The 23,867-nt window shown below is 38.9% G+C and overlaps 1 protein-coding gene across 2 annotated transcripts in view; it reads right to left on the reverse strand.

Annotated features, from left to right (window-relative positions):
• The window catches only part of LOC126416148 (DDB1- and CUL4-associated factor 8-like), a 116,992-nt gene that overhangs the window by 7,557 nt on the left and 85,568 nt on the right, over positions 1-23,867 (reverse strand). For both annotated transcript variants that reach the window (XM_050083696.1, XM_050083697.1), the window contains exons 8-10: positions 21,649-21,779; positions 19,143-19,262; positions 7,310-7,426 (exon numbers count right to left, since the gene is read on the reverse strand). In XM_050083696.1, the coding sequence (XP_049939653.1) occupies positions 7,310-7,426; positions 19,143-19,262; positions 21,649-21,779 (368 nt within the window). The remainder of the gene's footprint in view (positions 1-7,309; positions 7,427-19,142; positions 19,263-21,648; positions 21,780-23,867) is intronic.

Here is a 23,867-nt window from a genome sequence, read left to right on the forward strand (position 1 = left end):
ATTGCTGGCTCTCCCAACGCTATCAGTAACTATAATGGAATTTTATCTACACCTGGGGCCTTGTTCCGATTTAGGTCTTTCAGTGCTCTGTCAAATTCTTCACATAGTACCATACCTCCCATTTCATCTCCATCTACATCCTCCTCCATTTCCATAGAATTGTATAGATCCACTATATACTCCTTCCACCTTTCTGCTTTCCCTTCTTTGCTTAAGACTGGTTTTCCATCTGAACTCTTGATATTCATACAGGTGGTTCTCTTTTCTCCAAAGGTCTCTCTAATTTTCCTGTAGGCAGTATCTATCTTACCCCTAGTGATACATTCTTCTACATCCTTGCATCTGTCCTCTAGCCATCTCTGTTTAGCCATATTGCACATTTGCATTCCCAAAATCATGTAAGAAACAGATTGCCCGATTGCTTGGTCTAGTTGGCAACCCTTATCAGGGAATGGCCACCAGGCGGCAACAGTGTCACACCCGTACTTGTGGCACCAACCACCAGATGGCACTCCGTTCTGTGAAATATGTGGCAACCTCGTCCAAACGCATGCAGCCACTAGTCTCTTTCCACCATCTGGCATCTGAAGTACAGCTGTTTCTGACATACCGTTGCTTGAGGATCGAGTCGTCATGCCAAGTGCCTGTGAGTACATCAACTGTGGAAGGAGTAGACAGACAAATCCTGAACTAAAAATGTTCAGATTTCCCATCAAAGATAAAGAAGGGTTACAGAAGTGGATTTTAAATTCACGTAAATTAATAAGTTAGTTGCGAGTATGAATTAATAGCGAGCCCTAAGCATTCGATCCTGTTTTTAAATTAAATCATTGCTGCGATTTGACTTTTTTTGTAACTGTTTACTCACTTCACTATCATAATTTTGGCTGTAGAGGCTTTTTTTCTGTGCAATGTGATAACTGAAACCAATATAAGGTATGTATAACAAAATGCAAAGTGTAGTGTGATAACATTTGGTAAACACAATTTAAGAAGCATTACTTTACAAAACCTTTGTCTTGGTACTTGAAAATGGCTCTAGAGCTGAAATCACCACAGTGAAATAAATGAATAATACCCATCATCTAAATCCTGGTGTACACTAAAGCGAACGAAGTGAACGAGTGTAAAATCTTGTTTACACTTCTGCAAACAAGTATTCATAGGTAATTCGCTATAATTCACTGCCATTCGTTTATACCTGTGAACAAGCATTTACACTGGAATTACAAGGGAGGAGAATAGAAGAGAACGAGCATAGCATGCAAACTATAGACGCGGCCTATTTTAATTTTTTTTTATCCATGCGGTAATAATCCTCATACAGCTTTTACTTGGAAACAACACTACTTACAGCAAATGTCTGTGCGGATGCGGATATCCCCAGTAATAATTGTGTTGAAGAAAAAAAATGTTCCTCTATTGCGGATATCAGTGGGTTATCTTTAAATTGTACAAAGTAAATTTTTAAAATACTTATGGTTTGCCGTCTGTGACTCTTCAAAGTTGACATCGCCAAAATATGCTCAAAAACCACACTTTCACTTGTATGTTACCGTGTTTGTAGCCCCCTTCCAACAACAATTAAAAATTCATCACGTACAAAATGTCTTCTCATCAACTGCCTTTCTACTTAAAAAGAAGGAACAAATATTTTTTCCACTGTTATATCATTTACAGTAAGTTACATGCAAAGTGAAAGAATTTAAATTTGAAATGACTGTCACTGAAATATGACCAGCCTTAATTCGCATCATAACCAAGTGCGGACATCAGCAGACAAAAATTCAGGCCAGGCACAAGTCTTGACAGAGCAGCGGCAGGTTACACTGCTTTACAAAACATTAATATCTGAGAATGCAGATATGCAACTTGGCAGATGTGGATAATGATTTAGTGGATGCAAAGCACGTATGGGTAACATTTTTTTTCTTGTCCGCGCAGACCTCTAATTACAGCTACGATGTAAATCGTTGATATTGAGATAGGATCATTTTGCCCACTGGTTTTGAAAAAGAAAGCAAAGTTGTGTAGGAAAATAATTTGTACTTAGATGTGAAATGCATAGTAGTGCCAGTGCACTTAACACTGAATTTACAAATCATGTTTCTTAACTTTTGCAGAAACTTCAGACGCACGGTGAAAAGCGAGTAAAGTTTACTAACAAAACACGACAATGTCGTCTGCTCAAATTCGTCTATACATATGAGAATCCAGTTTTTCCTGATTTAGCTCGCTCAGTGTTGACCAGGCTTAAAACATCCTTGCTGTAGGACCACATCCCTAGAATTAATCATAGTGTTTGAAGTTCAAAAAAGGTTGCAAACAAAGAGCTCTCTTAGCAAATACTTAATGAAATATTCCTTTCTATCAAGTTAATGTAAAATGAGCTACTAAATGTGTTAATGGTATATAAACATATTGCATTTTTTCTGATAGATAGTTATTGTTACACGCAATTTCAAACTGCTGGATATGGACCCAGAAAAATTGCACAAGACTGCTGTGTGATGCCCATTTTGATGAAAAGTCATTCATGAACAGCACGAAACAATGACGTATTCACACAGCAGTTCCTGTAAAATTTACATCTGATACTGGTTCTTCAGCAGTATGTGAGAGAACTAGTGATAGGACTGATCTGTCATCACCTGATCTGAACATGAATATTTCAAGGAGAACATACAGTGCAGCTAGTCACCTTCTGGCAGAAACAAATGCAACACCACAAAAGTGTGAACCATTACCAGATCTGAAAGAAATCATAGAAATGCCAGTGAGACAAGTTAAAAGGAAACTATGTATGCTACATGATGATGATGATGATGATACTCCTAGAAAGCGAAAAGTGAAACAGGAAATGCATAATATAAACAGATCATTGAAAAACAAAACTTCCTACTTGTCAAAAGTTAAGGGTAGATTGTTGCATTGTAGGGGCTCAAATAATATTGCCCATGTGTTCAGCAGTTTCTACTTCCCATCTGATTACTGCAGGGCACTGGCTGCAATGCAGTGCAAGAGCAAAAAATGTCCGTGGTCTTCTATTGAGAAAAATCTCTCCCTAATATTGTTTTACAAATCTCCTACCTCCTGCAGAATAAAAATTTTTGTGAAAATTGGGTATCGTATTACCTGGACTGTCCACAATTAGACGATGGATCGGTGTCACAGGTGTCTACAGGGTTTAACAAACACCGTTTTAGTCAACTTAGCAAGAAATTTGAGGCACAAACCTATTTAGAAAAGGCATGTGTAGTACGAGGGTTGACTGAATGCCTCCACCTTCGTAACTCTTTAACAGTTGGCAGTATTGGTATGCGGCAGGTACTGGCTTGTTCTGTAGCCTCTTCTCTACAGATTCAGTTGGCGGGAAGCCTTAGCACTTAACAGTTGTATTGTTACAGTGTAATGTATGGAACCCTGCGCAGATGGTCAGTCAATGTGGTTTATGCAACATGCAGTCATTAAATTCTTAACAGCCAAAGGTGTCACCCCAAACGAGACTCATCAGAGAATGAAAGCAGTTTATGGCGATTGTGTTGATGCGAATACTGTGCGTCGCTGGACAAGTAAGTTTAAAGATGTTGAGGCAGGAACAACTGCCCTGCATGACAAAGAGTTAGATATCCTGTGACAACGACCACCGAGTTTCATAAGCAAAATGTTGACAGACTGATTCAGGACGATCATTGCATCGCTCAGAGAGAAATTTCAAGCACAATCGACAAGTAACAAGGGTCCGAAAGGAAAAGGGAAATGTTTTCCTGCAGCATGACAATGCCAAACCACACACTTCACAAGCCACCAAAGCAGAACTTCAGAGAAAATCTCACCACCGTCGGCATCCTCAATACGGTCCAGATTTAGCATGGTCTGACTTCCATCTGTTCCCAATAATGAAAGACGATCTGCGAGGCCATCATTATGCTTCTGATGAAGACATTGAGAGAACTGTGAGACTGTGGTTGTGGGAACAGAGTGTCTACTTCTTCCGTGACGGCTTCAGAAATGTATCCATTGGCTGGTGATTATGTGGAAAAGTGAATATTGTTAATTAAAGATCACATTCTAAGGATTATTTCCGTACTTGATTTATTAAAATATTCCCATCTAAACCCAATTAACGAAGGTGGAGGCATTACTTTTCATTCAAGCCTCGTATCTTTTGATGAGATGTCGACAATGTGTTATCTGGAATATGCAAAAGATTTCGATTTAGTAGAAGGTCTACAAGATTTGGGTGACAGGGAAAGTGCAAATTATGCATTTGTTTTTACGATTAGAGGCATCTACAGTAACTAGAAACAAAACAGCTTGTTTCATATTTTTTGTCTAATTCAGGAGTAAAACATGCAAATTTATTGGGACTCTTACAGGAACTAATTATTTTATTGCAAAATACAAACCTAGAACCAAAATTAGTCGTTTGTGATCAGGGAGCTAGTGCTCTTAAGTGTTGTGAAGCATTTACAGGTTACGCCTGAAGGACTTTACTTCATTGTGAATGGACATAGACTGTTTTATATTTATGATGTCCCACATTTATTGAAAAGCATACAAAACCATCTCCTTAGTGGTGACTTCATTTCCAACAATGCTGTTGTTTTATTCGAAGACACCAGGAAAATGTACCACAATGATAAGAAAAAAAGAAGGAAAAAAAGAATCAGGATTATGTTAAAACTCATTGACAGTCATTTGCAACCTGATTCATTCCAGAAAATGAATGTGAAAATGGCAGTTCAGGTCCTAAGCCACTCTGTTGCTGCAGCTATCAGAACTTGGGTAGCGACTAAAGAATGCAGAGTGATACAGCAGAGAACACAGCTACTTTTATAGAATTTATGAACAATTTGTTTGATTTTTGAATAGCAGGACAGCATTTTCCTCTAATCCACACAGGTGTGCACTATCAAAACAACACCGAGTAGTAATGGAAATGCTACAGAATGCAAAGGATGTCTTAAGTACTATAAATAAAACCGACAAAAAGACAGCTAAAATAACGACACCACTGTGCATTAAGGGTTTAATCCAGACTGTTAATGCTACTGCTCAGTTTTTTCTTGAGGAACAAACTGTCAGCATTAAATTTTTAATGACCAGTAGATTGAATCAAGGTGCTCTTCAGAATTTATTTTCTGTGTACCCTCAGAAATAGGCAACAACCATAATCCAACAGTTATAACACAAGGTGCTTGTTTCAAACAAGTGCTATTAACTCACTAATGAAGCCTTCTGTGCTTCAAATTGTGGGAATGACACTGACAACATGCTGTTACTGAACAACTGTGTGTTGCAAACGGAAGGTGAAGAACCTCAGCTGTTGAAGAGCTCTAGAAACGTCAAAATCCCAAACACCCCTGGTTCCCCTAAGGATGAAGAAGGGAGAACCATCGAGGCTGACGAGTATTTTTCTGACTCACAGCAAGACCTTTCCTCTGAACAGTGTTCAGAAGTATATTTTTCTGGCTACTTAGCAAACACGTTTCGAAAGGTATGGTTGTTTGAAATGTAAGGAGACATTTACTTGTAGCAGTGAGCTTCAAGAGAAGAGGGAATTATTTATTCTCCACAAAAAATACGTAACAGGGAATTTGCGTCATTCTTCAGTGGGACTCAGCACTCCAACTGTTGAGTTTAGCAATATTATTGAAATGTCTTTACAGGCACACGAGTTCTGTTTTTTACAGTTTATTTATAAGATAAATATAAAGTTTAGCATTGTTAACTACAAGAAATCAAAACTTAAAAACTTTCACTGGCTCGACAATGAGGGATGTGGAGAACACAGATTTTTCATTTTGAATCATCTTGTGAAATTCATTGTATTTAAGTGCTAAATGAAGAGTCTCCGTTACACTTCACAAATCAGTTTCACTGTCTTTCCTTGATCACTGTACCACATTTAACTAGAAAGAAGTAATGCGTTAAATTTGAGCAAAACAGTACTGCTTGTGACAATAGTAGATGTGCTGACTGCAAAGTTAAGATGTTTACCGTCTCAGGTCGTGTGTTCACTATGATGTTTGTAGTAGCTTATCCGCATTTATATTTTTTTTATTCATTATTACACCTACTCCTGCATTACCCTTATTTGATTTTATATTTATAACCCTTTATTCACCTGACCAAAAGTCCTGTTCCTCCTGCCACTTAACTTCACACTACATCTACTTGTAACCTATCCATTTCCCTTTTTAAATTTTCTTACCTACCAGTCCAATTAAGAGATCTGACATTCCACACTATGATTCGTAGAACACCAGTGATGTCTCTGCTGATAACAACATATGACACTCAAGATTTTCAGAATTCTAAATCCTGCTTACAGTCATGCTTACCGTCACAATCCAAGTGCTTTTTTCTTGGAAAGTATTTTTCACATTTACTCAGGATAACATAATTTTAAAAGACAAACTAAAATTTTAACCATCATCATCATGTTTTCCTTATAGCAACTCGTGTAGGAATTTTGTGAACGATATGCCTCCACTGGTTTCTGTCCTTGTACAGCTCTCCTGTCTCCACTGCTTCCATGTTACTCCTCCCCTCTTGAGGTCTTCATTAACCTGGTCTGCTCATCTCTTCCAAGGCTGCCCAATAGGTATTCTTCCTGGTACCTCCATCTCTAATACTGACATGGAGTTCCAGTTGTGTGCATTCACTTCACATGACAACCCACTTCAGTCTCATACTGCTCATTCTTTCCTCCATGGTCAAGGTCACCTGCAGGTGCCTCTTCAGATATTTGTTTGTAACTCTCTCTCTCTCTCTCTCTCTCTCTCTCTCTCTCTTACCCCCCCCCCCAGTTTTTCTGTAGAGCTAGCCTAAGGAACTTCATTTCACATGCTTGTATTTCACTCTCTTCTCTCGTATTTATGACACTTTCTTATATATTGTTGATATTCCAATCTGGAGCTTCCACTGTTTCATTTATGACACAGGTCTCCAACTATACATCACGATTAGCAAGAGACAGGTTTTATACACGATCTATTTAGCTCTTAGAGGGATTCCCTCATCCCACATTAGGTTTCACACTTGCTAGAAGAAGCTGGATCCTTTTGTTACTGTTTAAAACTTCTAGTTTGGCACTTCTATCATTTGATATGACCCTGCCCCAGATAACTGAAATTTTTTACACACTCAACCCTCTCTCCTTCCAGTATGATGATACAAAGTGTGACTGTCCTACTCACCTTTATTGCCACTGTCTTTTACCATAACAGTCAAAATGCAATTAACATCCAATGTAAGGAAACATTTACCTACAGAAAAATACAAGGTGGGCAAATCTACTTACTCTACGCCTCTCAGTTCGACGAATGTGTCGCCACAGAATCCACAACATCTGGCCGTCAAAACTGTCTGGATCGCGACCACTTTCTTCTTCTCTTGCTCGGCGGTTGCGCTGCAGAACCTGCCACAGAAAAAATTAATCTCCAGTACACATAATACATTTTATAAAAATTATCATCATTTACAATAAGAACCATTTGTACAATCATCAAAATTTTGGGCTGAGTGCAAGCACTTGTACTAATAAAGACAATCACTCATTGTGCAGGCGTGTGTGCCTGGGACTCCGACTTTTCCGAACTCCACCCCTTTTTTCCTCTCCCTTCAACACTCCTGCTATGAGGAGGATCCAATGGCTCTGAAATCTTGCAAACTTCAATACTTTTATATGTGTCTTCTCCTGCTGCCACTTGGCAAATAGATTTCTTATCCATACGATCACATAATATTAAAAAAAAAAACGATTATTTTCATTCTTATTGTTAGTGTTCTACACATATTCCTATACTTGTTGACTCTGCAGAAGAGCTTCTAACTTCTAATATGTCCACTTCATTTTGAATACCCTGCTGTAACACAACCTTTCAAATGTTTTTATTTCATCCGTTGTGGTTCCCCCCACAGATCATGATCCACTTACATACAATGCTGTGTTCCAAATGTACATTCTCAGAAATTTCTTCTTCAAATTAAGGCCTGTTTGATAAAAGTAGAATTCTTTTAGCAAGGAATCCGTCTTTGGTTATACTAATCTACCTCCTATATCTTCCTTGTTTCATCCGATATGCCTAATTTTGCTTAAAAAGTGGCAGAATTCCTTCCTTCATAATCACAATGTATGTTAATAAATTGAATTTGTGTGTGTTGTTCTTTTCCAACCTGCTTGAAGATAACTGAAGTTGTCTCTCTACATAAAAAGGGAGACAAGTCAAGTGCTTACAACTAATGTTCTATTTCTCTTGTACCAATACTTTCAGAAATAGTAGAACATTGCATGCGCCAACAAATCTGCGAACACTTCATCTGCAATGGAACACTGACAAACACTCAGTTTGGCTTAAGTGAAAATTCATCTTCACCGAAAGCTGTTGAAAATAATGTTTCAACAATACTTGGTGTCTTTGAAGCAAAATCATCTGTTGATGCCCTATTGACTGAAATTGAGGAAGGCATTTGACTCTGTGGGTCAATCAGATTCTAATAAACTGAGGTGCTGTGGCATTGAAGATATAAACTCATTCTTATGGGATGATATTTTGAAAGCAGGAAGCAGAAGGTACATTTTAATGGTATAAGCTCTGGATTCCTAGATGATTCAAGAGGCAGGCCTCAAGGCTCCATACTGTGATCCTTATTGTTTGCATCTATATTAATGACCTACCTAGTATTATGCCGTGTAAATCTGTTCTACCTGCTGAGGCTAGCACTTTCACTGCAACTGGAAATGAGATACAGGACCTAAAGGAACAAAGCAAAGGCAACCTAAGAATTTATATTATCCGATATAAAGACAGTGAATTAACTGTACACCAAAATGAAACTGAAAATGTGATTTTTAGTTTATGCAATACCAATAAGGATTGTATGTTTGTTAAACTCCTGGGTGTACACTTCAATTCCAAATTAACATAGAACCTCTACACAGATTCTATATGCGCTAAATTATCAAGAGTAATATAACTATGAACTTCGAGGATGTTTGAGTGAAAACATGATGCTCATTTCCAGTTTTGCATTTTTTAATAGCCACATAGCATACTGCATACTGCTTTGGGGCAACTCCACTGAGGCAAAGAGTGTTTTTATGTGGCAGAAAAAGGTTAACAGATGTGTAGCAGGTGTCTGCAGAAACACTGTAGCCACTCTTCAAGAAACTGGGTGTCATGGTAGTCCCATCAATATTTATACTGAGTTGCCTCGTGTACACAAAAGGGAAAATTAGATAGCTACAAATTAAGGCAATCATTTCAATGCCACAATGTACGTCACAAAAAAAAAAGAGTGACCAACCCTTTACAAGACTAAGCAAGACTCGCAATAGCTATACATACCTTTGAGTAACACAGATTATGTTTTAGGTGGCAGTGCACTAAACAATCTCATTAAAATCCATCAGAAATGTTCTACAAAACTGGCTTAAAAGTGAAGCTTTCTATGTCTTACAGGAATTTTTTGATTGTGCAAAAGACAATCTCCAATTTTAACTTACACTCATTGTATGTTTTAATGCAGATCTACAAGATATAACTTGTCTTTCTTCGTTTGCTCTCAGCCCATATTCTGTGCTCATTAGGTCGAATATCCTGGGATAATTCTTCACTATCACTGAGGATCTCAATGTCATTAGCAAATTTTGTAACTGATACCCTTTCACCTTTAATTTTACTCCCACAACTGAACCTTTCTTTTATTTCTGTCATTGCTTCTTTGATGTACAAACTGAACAGTAACAGAGAAAAACTGCATCTCTGCCTTACACCTTTTTAATCGGAGCAGTTTTATATTCGATTGGTCTTCCATTGTCAGTTTTCCCTCTTAGTTCTTGCAAATATTTCAAACTGCCCGTCTTTCCTTTGAGTTTATTCCTGTTTTGTCCAAGAATTTCACAGATCTTGCACCATTTTACATTGTAAAATGCTTTTCTTAGGTAGAGACATCCAATAAAGCTGTCTTGATTTTCCCGATGGCTTGCCTCCATAATAAAGCACATCAGAGCTGTCTCCTTCATTTTCACAAATATAATATAATGTGAGAACAACAGCACTCTTTTGCTACCAGGCTTTTATACTGCTATGAGGTAACAAATACATAAAAAGATAGGTCCAAACTCATCATGTCTAGAGTGACCTTTCTATCTTTGTATTGCTCAAATTACCCACTGATTCCTTCTTAGCTCACACACATCCTGTAACTACACAAAAATGGGCACAAGCATCATGCTCATAAATGTTGGTACGAAATGCAAGGATTGTAAGGCTACACATGAAAGGCTGCATTCGCCTGAGTGGGCGAGTGGCATCAGGGGGGAGTTCACCATAATTAGTCGATGGAGCAAAATGTCATGAAATGTCAGAAGGTAGTGAGGAACTGTGTTATTGATGGGTTTCACCTTACAATAAGGTAGACAATGGCTAGCATGAGTGTCTAGTACCTCAGTCACACAAAGCAAGCAGTCAGTAGTCATATACTAAAAATACCATCTCGTCAACTATTTACATTACATTCAATCTACATATATCAAAAGATGCATCTCTGAGACAAGTCCAGTTATATCACCCACTGAATTGTATGAGTAACTGTGAGACAATGGTCTCATGTTTAAGTCAAGGTCTGGCATACAGTTTTAATATGCCAGAAAATTTTAAAAAATATAGAATTTACAGCATATGAAAGCAGACAAACAGGCCAATACGTTATTAAGGCCAACAAACCGCTAAATGCTTCAAACCACAGACTATGCAATATCTTAAATTTAAGATCTCATTGAGAGCTACCACAGTTTAGCCATGAAAACCGTAGTAGTATGAAGAATGGTGGCAATACACCAGTGACACAAAATCAACACTAACACACACTTGGCAACCAGTACACACTGTATAGTTTAGTTATGTAGAATTGCTATTTTATTACACATACACATAATTAACAACTGATACAAAAGGGTGCAAGAGACAAGCAAATGAATGGTACCACTAGTTAACTTGTTTGTACATACATGATGCTAGTTCATATCCTACTTACATTGGAAGCATAATTTAAGAGTGTGTTTCTGTTGTGCAATTCAGATCAATGTTATTATTCAAATGTATTAGTATTGATCAAACTTCCTTTGGCTTCTGTCTTGGGTTCTTTGGCTGACATTTGTTTGATGATTTTTCTTATGTTTTGTCAGTATGAGTGACTGACACTGCCAAAGCTGCACTCTCCATAGCTGGTAGCTTCAACAAAGCCAGTCACTCTAGTTAGAGAAAAGTCAGAAAAAAATAGTGAAACCAACATCAGCTAAAGAACCGGAGACAGAAGCCAACTGGCTCTTTGTCAATAAGTGGCCACGAAAGCCTTAATAGTTTTGCATGGGTATTACCATATTTATGAATGATCTCCCTTAATATGGATAAACTAATAAATATTTATGTTAACTGTGTGTCAAATGTAATTTAAATTGTGGGCATTACTAAAAAGCTCCTTTGTTCCACAATCTGAACTCCAATTCTGGATGGTGGTGCACAACACTGCTAAGGTTACAATATTTTCTGTGTAGCAAAACCTAAAGAGACTGCGCAGTCATCAGCTAATGCACAGGTGTGAGTGCAGTCTCGCATTGTTGCTTTGAATGACACAACTTGTAGTTTAACTTAATGTCTTGATTTAGCATTCTGGAGATTTTATTATTAACATTAAGGGGGATACAGCAAAACATTGTGATACAATCTTTACTATGGTATACAGGTGGCGAGAAGTTTACAATTTGTGAAACCCAATGTTAACATTTCGGGAAATGAACTACTGAATGAATTGTATATAACACATTCCAATGCTTCATTTAAATATTGCTGTATCACTGTTACATGAACTTGCAGATAGATACTGTAGCCAGAGACATAAAATAAAGAGGCCACACACAACATTTTTACAAAAGGTGTAAGCTCACAGTCCTTATATCTAAAATAGTTCTCCTCCTCCTCCTCACCATAATTTTACAGTACTGTTAAGCCTAGGCATTCCTTGTCTTCAAGTTTGTTAGCCATTGTTTCCTTCCTGTTCTGCATTTTTTCTCATAGATACACTAATAAAATGAAAGAGGCAGAGGAGTGAACAAATTCTATGGAATGAATAGCAAAAAAGTGGATAATATAGAGCAAGAAGGAGAAAAAATTAAAGATTAACAACAAAATAAATAGTGTGTGGGAATTTCTAGAACTATGGAAGGTATGCTGTACAAAAACAGAACAAACTTGTGAGGCACTTGTATTCAGAGCTCTCTATTATTTCAACTCTACAACATCACAGTTTATTTTCTAGCACTATACAGAAAATATGCAAAACCAATCAAGTTTACAGGAAATTCAATGCAGAGAAGAACATAAAAATGATTGTAATTACAGATCAATAGAACAGATGTGAGCCGAATAGCACTTCTCAACAAACATGTTAAGGTACACATTTAACGTAATGTGGAGAATCACAGAAAACTGGTGATTGTCTAACACACCCAAAACAACACGGTGTTTCACAAATAATGGCTCCAGCGTCTGCCAAACAAAACCTTGATGGGCTCCTAGTGGGGAAACAGGGCACCTGCGACACTTCTGTCACATAAAGTGTTTCTTTGTATCTCCTCTAAATACTCTAAAATTTGAATACATAGTGTGAGTGAGAGTGTGTGTGTGTGTGTGTGTGTGTGTGTGTGTGTGTGTGTGTGTGTGTGTGTGTGTGTTTTCCTCTCTCTTCTTAATCATACTCTACCTATTCTGGATCCCCTTTCCATCTCTGCAGTCTTGTCATACATTTTTCAAGCATCGACTTATATGCTGTCTGTTCTTCAGAGAATTTCTTCTTCTGTTCTCTCTATCTATTACACATTTCTGAGTTGTTATTTCTTTATGTGGTCCTGTCTCGTGTAAGTGTCCTGAGTATTGCCAGAATGCATTAGGTCTTCTCTGATTTTGTCAATGTATCAGGTATATTCATGGCTGGGATGCAGTTTCTCACAGTACATCAGCACCTTCTTTGTCAATCTACTTGACTGTGGGTGTTTTATATGACCACAGAATTTCAGCCATCGTTACACTTGCACATTGCTCATGATCTTCACTCATCATCTTGGTTCTTTCTAGGTTCTAATATCTTTATGACAAAACGGCTATCTGAGCTCCAGGTCTTTCTGATCTAGTGAGACTGCACCTGCAGCATAAAGAACCAGTGGCCTAATAACTGTAGTGTAGTGACACTAATATTTCTCTTATTATACAGTTTAGCGATAGTCCTATACGTTGTTTCCAATTTAACAGTGCGAACCTTAGTTGTTTCTCTTCTGTCATGTTCTCTAAAATGATTTTACAGACTACTTAAATTTTGGAACCCATTTGATGCAGTCAAACTGTAGCGGTAGTAGCATTTGTGTCGGTCATGCATTCTGTCTTTTTGAAGAAAACTTGCAATCTGGTCTTTACTGCACATTTCTTCAAGGTTTTGATCTGGGTGCGTGCTGTGTCAATGTCCATGGAGAGAGTGGCCGAGTCATTCTGTCCATGGGACACCATCTTGTCGAAATACTGACCATGCAAGTGGAGAGTCTTGCAAGTTCGCATGAAGCTGTAGGTATGCCAGCTGCAGTGCAGCTGCTGGGAGGGTCTCCCATGCCAGCCGTGTCTTAGCAGATGAACAATGTTCCAAAACACCCCATCTCTCCCATAGCCCTTCCCAAATCTCCCAGAAAACCAACTGTGTTAAGATATACTTTTAACTGAGCCCCAGGAACATTGCATGACCACAATGAGTAATTAACCTGGCACAACGTGCAGTTCCGTGGTGTCGACTGAATAAATCTCTAATTCTCCTGGGGCCAAACTGGAGAATACTAACAAAACAAAACAAAAACGGAAGGACTTATGAAACCTCGAACATCCAAACAAAAGGGGTGGAACTGATTGAAGATATTTCCACAATTGCATTGGATATAAATCAGTCCAAGAAGTGTAAATTGTCACTGAGATGTTGGACCAGGTCAAGATCAAATCCTTGCCTGGGGTTCAAAGGAGGAAACTTCGCAAAGAACAAAAAGGAAAGGAAGGCAAAGAATGGCTTTCTAACTATAAATGAAGGGACCTAAAAGGTCTTGAACCCAAGACCTCCAAAGAAGACAGTCTCACAGTGAAGAGAGTAATCAGACCCCTTGTATCTCTTAAGATAGGGAACAGGAAAACAAGGGAGGAGTCTGATACTCCCCTTCTCTGGATAAAAAGATCCAGAAAAGGCAGACGCAAGAAACACTACTGCAGTCTTAGTATTTAGGATGGCAATTATCCAACAGGGATAGTCACTGATCAAGAGGTGGAGTTTGTTTAGATAGCTCTCTTTGAGAAGATTTCAGAAAGGGGGGGGGGGGAGGAAGAGGGGGAGGATTAAAGTCCAGACCCCAAATTTAGGACAGTCTACAGTCTATCTGGCCAAGGGTGCTCTAATCTTTGTCCATGAGGTGACGGTAACAGTGGACTGGCTTAAGGAAACAGTATCAAAGAAACTTCTGTGAAAGAGGTGAAGCGGCTGGTCAAGGCAGTGGCTGAGCTCTTCAAACCCACAAAGATATTGACTTGTATAGTGACACTTCTTGGAAGGATAGTCCTCGCAAGACACTGAGAAATTACGGGCACAGAACCAGGTCTTGATAGAGGACTGGAGGGTAATCAATTGAAAGGTTTTATCAGATGGCCAAACCTTTCTGGAGGAAATCTGAAAAATCCCCAATGGCACTGTGAAAACAGGATCCAAAATTGTACTTAGGGTTCCCACAGGTTGCCATCAGTGTCATATACCACTAGTTCTGGAATCTCAAGCTCCTTAATGAAACTTAACCAGCATAAGGTCAACAGCACATAAATACTCAGATGCAATACTAGTTGGAGGCAATTTAACCTGCCGAGTATAAATTGGATGTCTATGGATTCACTGTGGGAGGACAGTCATGCAAAATACTTTTGAACACGTTTTCTGATAATTGTCTTGAGCAGCTAGCTCGGCAGCCCACATGCAATGGAAATGTCTTAAACCTTGTAGCTACAAATAGGCCGGACATTATCGACAATGTCAGTATAAAAATGGGAATTTGTGATCATGATACTATAGCAACTATGATTATAAAAGTTAATAAATCAGTCAAGAAGGCTAGGAGAGGGTTTCTGCTAGATAGGCCAGATAAGTAGTTTTTAATATCTTACTTAGATAGTGAACTGACATGGATGTAGAGGAATTATATGCAAAGTTTAAGCAGATTTTAAATCGTGGTCTGGAGAGTTACATGCCCGGTAAGTGGATAAAGGATGAAAAGACCTACCATGGCTTAATAACAAAATCTGTAAGATGCTGAGGAAGCTGAGGCTATTGCACTCTAGGTTCAAAAAGGGATGCACAAACGGCGACAAGCAAAGATTATTAGAGATTGTATGTGAAAAGACCTGTGTGTGAAGCACATGATAACTACCACCATCACAGCTTAGAAAAATATTTGGCAGAAAATGTGAGAAAATTCTGGCCATATGTAAAATCGCTAAGTGGGTCTAAGGCTTCCATTTAGTCCCTTGTTGACTGCTCTGGTGAGGCACTTAAAGATAGCGAAACGAAAGCCAAAGTTTTAAATTACACATTCAAGAAACTGTTCACACAGGAGAACGGTACAAATATACCATCATTTAACTGTCAGACAGACTCCTGTATGGGCGACAGAAATAAGCATACATAGCCTAGAGAAGCAACATAAAGATTTGGAAACAAATAAATCACGAGGTCCAGATGGAATCCCAGTTTGAATTTACAAAGAGTACTCTATGGCAATGGCCCCTTACTTAGCTTGCATTTATCCTCTCGCCAGCACAAAGTACCATGCGACTGGGAAAAAAGTGCAGGTGACTTCAGTATGTAAGAATGGCAAAAGAATGCACACGCAAAATTACAGACCAATATCCCCGACTTCTGTTTGTTGCAGAATCCTTGAACACACATTCTCAGTTCAAGCATAATAAACTTTCTTGAGGTTAAGAAGCTTACGTCCTTGAATCAGCATCATTTTAGAAAGCATTGCTCGTGTGAAACTCAGCTTCTTCTTTTCTCAGATGATATACAAGGTGGAATCCAAAATTTTCGGGACTGGCACTGCCATCTGGAAAGTAGGAGTAGTATATCTTTGCACAGCTAGGTCGGTGTGCGAAGTGGCATTCAGCTGGGAAGACATGTTGCATGTCCACAGAGATTTTCGTAATACTCTGTGTTTGATGTGTGGCGATGCTACGATGGATCCGCAAACAAAACAGCACATGCATATCAAGTTCTGTGCGAATCTTGGGAAAAGTGCTACGGAGACCCTTGCAAAGATTCAACAAGTGTTTGGGGGACAGAGCATGAGCCGTACGCGTGTGTTTGAGTGGCATGCTCGGTTCAGGACCGGCCGTACAGACGTCGAAGATGATGCTTACATTGGAAGACCTGTTAGCCGCACAATACCGGCATTGTTGCCAAATGTCAACAACTGGTTCATGCAGACCGACATCGAACCATTCTAGACCTCGCGGATGAAGCAGGTATTGGTTATGGGACATGTCAACGAATGTTGACTGATGAATTGGGCATGCATTGTGTCACCGCAAAATTTGTGCCAAGGATCTTGACTGCCGATCAGAAGGCACAGCATGTTGAAGTGTGCATGGGCCTTCGTCAGACAGCACCAATGATCCAACCTTCTTGTCACGGGTTAGCACTCGTGACGAGAGCTGGATTTACAGTTATGACCCAGAGACAAAGCAACAATTGTCCCAGTGGAAGAGCCCGGGCTCCCCAAGACCCAAAAAAGCTAGAAAGGTGAAAGGCAAAGTTATATCAAGGGAATTGTGTACAAAGAATTCATCCCACCCAACCAAACAGTGAATTCCACATACTACTGTGACATTCTGCGATGGCTCCATGAAAACGTGCAGCGACAACGGCCCAAACTTTGGCATCAAGGGAACTGAACTGGCTGCTGCACCACGACAACGTGCCCTGTCACACCTCCTTGCTCACCAGGACCTTTTTGGCAAAAAACAACATGGCGGTTGTACCCCACCCACCATACTTGCCAGATTTGGCACCTTGCGACTTCGCGCTATATCCAAAACTGAAACTAAAGTTGAAAGGCCGTCGGTTTAACACTCTTAGAGAGGATTCAAGAAGCATCGCTGGCAGTGATAAACATCCTCAAAGAGCAGGACTTCCAGAAAATGTTTGACCAGTGGCAGAAGCACTGGGACCGACGTGTACATGCAGATGGGAACTACTTCGAGGGTGATGGTGACCATTAGTCCAAAGGTAAGTTTTTCAACAGATGGGGAGTGGGGAATTTAGATCCGTATTTCTTATAGCATTGAAGTTAGACCTTGATCGCTTAGAGACTGCTGGTGTTTGACCACCAGCAAGAGATGTACTACGCTTCATGGCGTGTCATCCGCCTTGATGCCACACAGTCCGACCAGGGGACCTAACCACAGGCGCCACCCAGCTGCAGCAAAGGCAACCTGGAAGGATGACCATTGTCGGGAGTCCCCGTTGCCCCATGGTGACACGGGCATCTACTCCTTGGCACGCATGGGGAGTTAACGGTGCAGGCATCTGCAGAGCAATCCCTGTGTGGTCAGGGGGCTACAACCAACAGGGTACATGGTGGCCCCACCGCAACAGACTGGCTACCGTGCTCGATATCAGGCGTAAACGAGCTAAGAAGTCCATTATCGTCGACAATGCAGAAAGCAATACTGCACAGAGGATGGAGGAAAATGCACCCAGAAGGGTGACTTCACTCAACAACTCGAGAATGATCGGAAGTGCAGATCCAAGTCGATAAAGGATGCAAGAGGTCTCAGCACACGATTGATACTATGCATCATGTAACACGCCATTCCCCAATTGGCTCGCTCTTCAGGAAAATTTTGAAAAATGGAGGTCAAACCCTACAGGGGAGCATCACAAAGGCTGAAAGGTTTGAGACTACTTTTAGCCGCCTCTTACTACAGGTAGGAATACCTCGAGCCTATTCTAACCTCTGGACCCACAGGGAGGGGGGAGGGGGGGGGGGGTATTGGACTGGAGATTGTCCTAACCATCGCTAAGAATATGGTATAATCAAAACCGCATAATTGAATCAGGAGGCAGCATGGAGAATACTGGGTTATGATTCAAAAACAAAAACATGGGAAGTTGATTATGCCAAAGCCATGTTTCAAGACAACTTATGTGATCCTCAGCTAGAGCAGCAAACACCTTATAATCATAGTAGACTTATGACTGGCCATGGGAACTTTAAGAAACAGCTACACACAATGGTTATAGTGGAAGAAGCCTGTAAGTGCAGACTTTAAGGTGAGGAGGATGGAACACGTAATTGTCCAATGGAAAGCATTAAGAGGGCAAAAGGCATAGAATATTCAGTCCTGAAGAAATTGAGTCTAATAAACCAGTGAAAGGTTTCCTATTACTCTTTACAGGTACCAGTTAGCTTTATTAGAACCACAGGGACTGATACCACACTATAAAGTTCGTTTTGGTAACAGCAATAGTGGGCTTAATAGAACTGGTATTTGCTTTCCTGGGCAAATCAAATAAAATGGCTAAGTCATCAGGGATTGCCAAACTGTCAATTTCTTGAACGGCTCTGTGCATCATCCTCTTATGACATTTTCTAGAACCAGATGAAGTAATAGAGGCGACAGGAGGTACCCATTCCCAGATGGTTCGAATATCCTTTCTTCAATCACAAAATCAACAAAAAATTGTAGCATATTTAATGAAAAATGTGCTGCAAGGTATCAAATGCTAGTATAAAAATATAAAACCTGTTACACAAACAGTAAGTGCAAATTTTTCAAAGAAGTGACTATGTTAAGACAGTTTAATAAGTGACATACAAAATGAGTGTTCTGCATGCGAGAAATTTTATGAAAGTATGAATGTCATAGTTTGTGCAAACTGCAAGGCTGGTTCACTGAAAACACTGTGGTTAAAGAGCAAACTTTTACTGGATACATAATTTACCATAAAGAGCATTTTTGTCCTTTCACCTTTTCACTCAAACAACTGCTGCAGTTCATACTTACAGACTTAAGACCTGTCATGGCAGGCTCTTGCTCACAAGATGGAACCCAAATCTTCACATCATCATCTAACCCACTTGTAGCAATAACTGGAATCTGAGGATGTGGCTCAAGACAATTCACCTATGTGAAGAAATAAAAGTATTATTAATTCAAAATTTGTTTGATGAAATACATTTAAACTAGCTCAACTACATTTACACACGTCTAGGACCTTCATTATGTCAAATGTCATCATACAGCTAATTTTATAGAATGTTGGAGTATTACAGAAAATAAGATTTTGCATATAACAAAGGGATAGCAGATGCTGCAACTAATTTTATATAAATCCACTTCAACATAGTACTGGTTGCTGTTGCAATACACTAAATTTTTGCATTGTGATCCATGAGCAAAGGTGAACACAACAAAGACAAGTTTGTAAATGCAGAGCACATTCACTTAGATCAAGACAACGATTAGAAACCTAGAACCTTGGCAGATATATAAGACTTCTGGGATTGAAGGAAACAGTAAATATATAAAACAGACGAAGGAGACAGAAAGATTACTTAAAAAATACAACTACAATGTAAAATTGGAAGTAAATACATATATTTCAATAAATCTTGGACTCAGATTACAAGTAGTTGTCATAAATGAATATGGTTCCAGGTTGTCAGACTGGACCTAACCTGACATTTTATCTACACATCATAAGATTTGAATGCTGTTTACAATGCAGGAGATTTTGCAACCCACAGCTGACCAACAGCCTCTACTCTACATGTTAGGTAAAAATTTAGGCATCCAACTTTGGTGAAATGAATGCTCAACTGATAGTAGTAGTTTGCCCTTACCTCTACGAGAGATATCTGGCGAAACAAATTTGTGACTGAAGTGTTAAAAGATAAAAGGAGTTATATGAAATGGAGAATTTAAGAAAGTGCACATCAAATAAGTCACAATGCATAAGTTACTCTTCCCAAAAAGCAATAAAAAAAGGTGCCAAGGCATTATGCCTCCAAATGCAGAACACGTTGGCTTTAGCAGCAACAATACTTTTGCCCAATTCTAAGGTGTTTATATCACACAAAACATTTCCTACAATAAAGTAATATTGTTTAAAAATAGTCCAGTGTACCACAGGTCTAATTTTAACTTACCTAAAATAATCTGAAAAAATGACCACGTACATGTTTCCTGGAAAGTAGACACTTCTAATAATTCCACCAAAGAAACTCATACTTCTGAAACCTTTATCTGACAGATATTGTGCAGCTACTGTTCCGCTGTGTGGGAGCTTTGCTGTTCAGGATTGACTGATGGTACAGAAAAAGTTCACCAACACAAAATAATAATAATAATAATAATAATAATAATAATAATAATAATAGTAATAAATCTGTGCAACTGGATACAGATTTATTTTCAGAGAGAGAGCAAAATGACTGTTCTTAAAATTCTAAGAAACCATCTTCCAGTGGAACTCAAGGAAGATATTACTCCGTGTCACATATGCATCACTTGATAAGCAAAAGTCTAAATTTCTGTTGAGTTCATACAGACTTATGAAGCAATCTTCCATCTTACACACTATTTGTCAATGGAACCAAAAGCACGAGGAGTGCTACTACTAATACTGGCATGGTACAGTGCATTAACAGTCCCATAAGATGGTCTACTTGTGCATCTGCCCCCCCCCCCCTCCTGCTGCTGGTGCCTGACTGAGCTGCCATTCCTTTTTAACTTTCCCTGATCTCTCCCTCTCTCCTCCCTGTAGACAATGACCTAATAGTTACAGAAACTATGACTGCATTGTCAAGTGTACTTCTATGTGTGTTTATCAGTAATACCAAACATTTTGATTCTTGAAACTTCCTGTCAGATTAAAACTGTGTGCTGGACCAAGACTCGAACTCAAGGCCTTTGCCTTTCGCGGGCAAGTGGTAGAGTCTCGGTCCGGCACACAGTTTTAATCTGACAGGAAGTTTCATATCAGCGCACACTCTGCTGCAGAGTGAAAGTCTCATTTTGCTTCTTGATGGTAAGCACTAACTAGCAGTTTTATCTCAGTTAATTAGTTTAAATGCAGGTGTACTTTCACCATTTAAATCCATTGATCAGACTCTCAATCTGCTTAATATCTAAGAATTGCCATTAACTTTTTTGCCCTCCAAATTCCAGCAGACTTTTTTTCTGAGGGTGATTTGAATGTACTTATGTGCAACTAAAGTGATCATATCACTAACAGTTTACTGAACTATGACACAGAGGCAGGTTGACTGACTGTTACTGTATGGTGCAAAAGGGAAGCAAGTGCCCACCCAATTTTCCAGAAATAATAATGATGAATTACTGGTGCCATCTATATGATTATCTGTGAACCAAATATCAATTTGTCAATTGGATTGTAAATATTTTCTACATTTTTATTTCACTTTTAGAAACTATTCAGGCACAACATTAATTAAAAGCAAACTTTTATTACATTTCTTCCTGGTTATTGTAAAGAGGCAGCACTCACCACACCATTTTCATCTCCACGCATCCATTGTACAATTGCCTCTGTATGCTTCTCCCAGAAATAAATATTTCCACAGTCCGATCCAGAGACCACAAATTCGCTTCGAGGTCCAAAGAAACCAACACCTTTCACTGGAACAAACATCATTATTGTCTAGAGAAGCATGTTTCTAATTTGTTATATTTCTAATCCCCAGTTTTTACTTTGGGCACATATACAATCAAAATCCACGACATTACATTCATGTGAACTTAATCTTATTTGCCCTACTCATGCAACACAACAAAGGTGTTAACTCTCAAGTACCTTACTGCTTCCAATATATTAACTGTTTTAGTAGCAACCCACTAATGAGAAATTTACCTGCTTTGAAACAAAAAGAATCATTTCCAACATCATGCACAGTAAAAATCTGCCCTATTTCCTTAGCTTCCTTTTTATAACACTGGGAATTGGAGTATAAAAAAACTGTGGACTTTTATTGAAAATTACTGTTTGAATTTGGTGAATTTCACAGAATCAGTTAGGTACAACAGAAATCTGCTGAAAGCATGATTCTTATTCTGAACTGAGCAGTTGCCTGAGAAAATATAAGGCTCAGTGAATTCTTGTGGCACTCTTAGAAGTACAAACAATCAGTAAACACTACTGCCAACCTATAACACAACGCATATAAACTGTGCTGATGACAAAGACAACAATGTACAACAGTCAAAACAATTGGACTATTTTTTTTGTGAAAATTACATGTAATGCTGTCTGAAGGTCTGAGCAGAAAATTTTAAATGATGTGCAGTAAGTGAAAGTGCTACTATTTAAGCTTTATTTTCAAAGGGGCTTGGTTCACAACTGATGGCTCATTACTTTGAAGAGGACTTGAGTCATTGACTGATGCTTCAATAAAAATAACATTGTTTTTCCGAATCGTACAGAACGTACACTAACTAATAGACTGATACTCCTTTAATGTCAGTTCGTGCAGTTACAAACGTAGTATCCAAAGCAACAGCAAACTCATGATCTCCAAATTAAAGACTGCTGCCCTTCTGAAAATATGGGATTTACTTATGAAAAATACTCACCTTGCATCATCTACATGTACATGACCACTCCCTAATTCACACTTCAGTGCCCAGCAGAGGGTTCACTGAACCACTTGCACACTATTTCTCTACCATTCCACACTAACATCATGCGGGAATAGCAAACACTTAAATCTATCCATGAAAGCTCTGGTTTCTCTTATGATGAACATTACTCTCTACATAGGCAGAGGTCAACATAATATTTTTTGATTTGGAGGAGAAAGCTGGTAACCAAAATTTTGTGAAAAGATCAATCTGCAATGAAAAAGAACTTTGTTTTAATGATTGCCACTCCAACTCTCCCCTATTTCAAGATAATACAAAAGGAGCTGTCCTCCTTCGAACTATTTCGATGCCCTTTGCCAAGCCTGTCTGCTAAGGATCTCGTACTGCATAACAATACTCCACAAGAGGATGGCCAAGGGTAGCATAGGCAGTCTATGTAGTAGAGCTGTTGCGTCTTCTGAATATTCTGCCAATAAAAACACTGTCTTTGGTTAGCTTTGCCCACAACATTTTCTACATGACAGTTCCCATGCAAGTTGTTCATAATTGTAATTCTTAGGTGTTTTGACTCAATTTGTCAGCCTTTAGATTGGTGTGACTTACCACATAACCAAAATTTAACCAATTCTTCTTATCACTCTTGTAGATGGCTAAATTCACACTTTTGATTATTTAGAGTCAATTGCCACTTTTGGCACTATGCAGATATTTTGTCTAAATCAGTTAGCAATTGGTTTTGATCTTCTGATGACTTTACTATATGGTAAATGACAGCATCATCTGCAAACAATCTAGGAGAACTGCTCACATTATCTCCTAAATTGTTAATATGGATTAGGAACAGCAGAGGGCCTATAACTCTCCCTCAGGGAATGTCAGATATTACTTCTGTTTTACTCTGACTTCCTGTCAATTACTGTGAAACATCACCTTTCTGGCTTGAAGTCATGAAGCCACCTCCACACCTGAAACAATACTCCACAGGCATATAATTTGATTAAAAGTCAGTAGTGAGGAATAGTATTAAAAGCCTTGTACATTTATGGAATCAATTTGAGAACCCCTGTCGATAGCAATCATTACTTCAAGAAAATAAAGAGCTAGTTGTGTTGCAAAACAACAATATTT

Source organism: Schistocerca serialis, chromosome 8 (genome assembly GCF_023864345.2).
Source record: "Schistocerca serialis cubense isolate TAMUIC-IGC-003099 chromosome 8, iqSchSeri2.2, whole genome shotgun sequence".
Lineage (NCBI taxonomy): Eukaryota > Metazoa > Arthropoda > Insecta > Orthoptera > Acrididae > Schistocerca > Schistocerca serialis.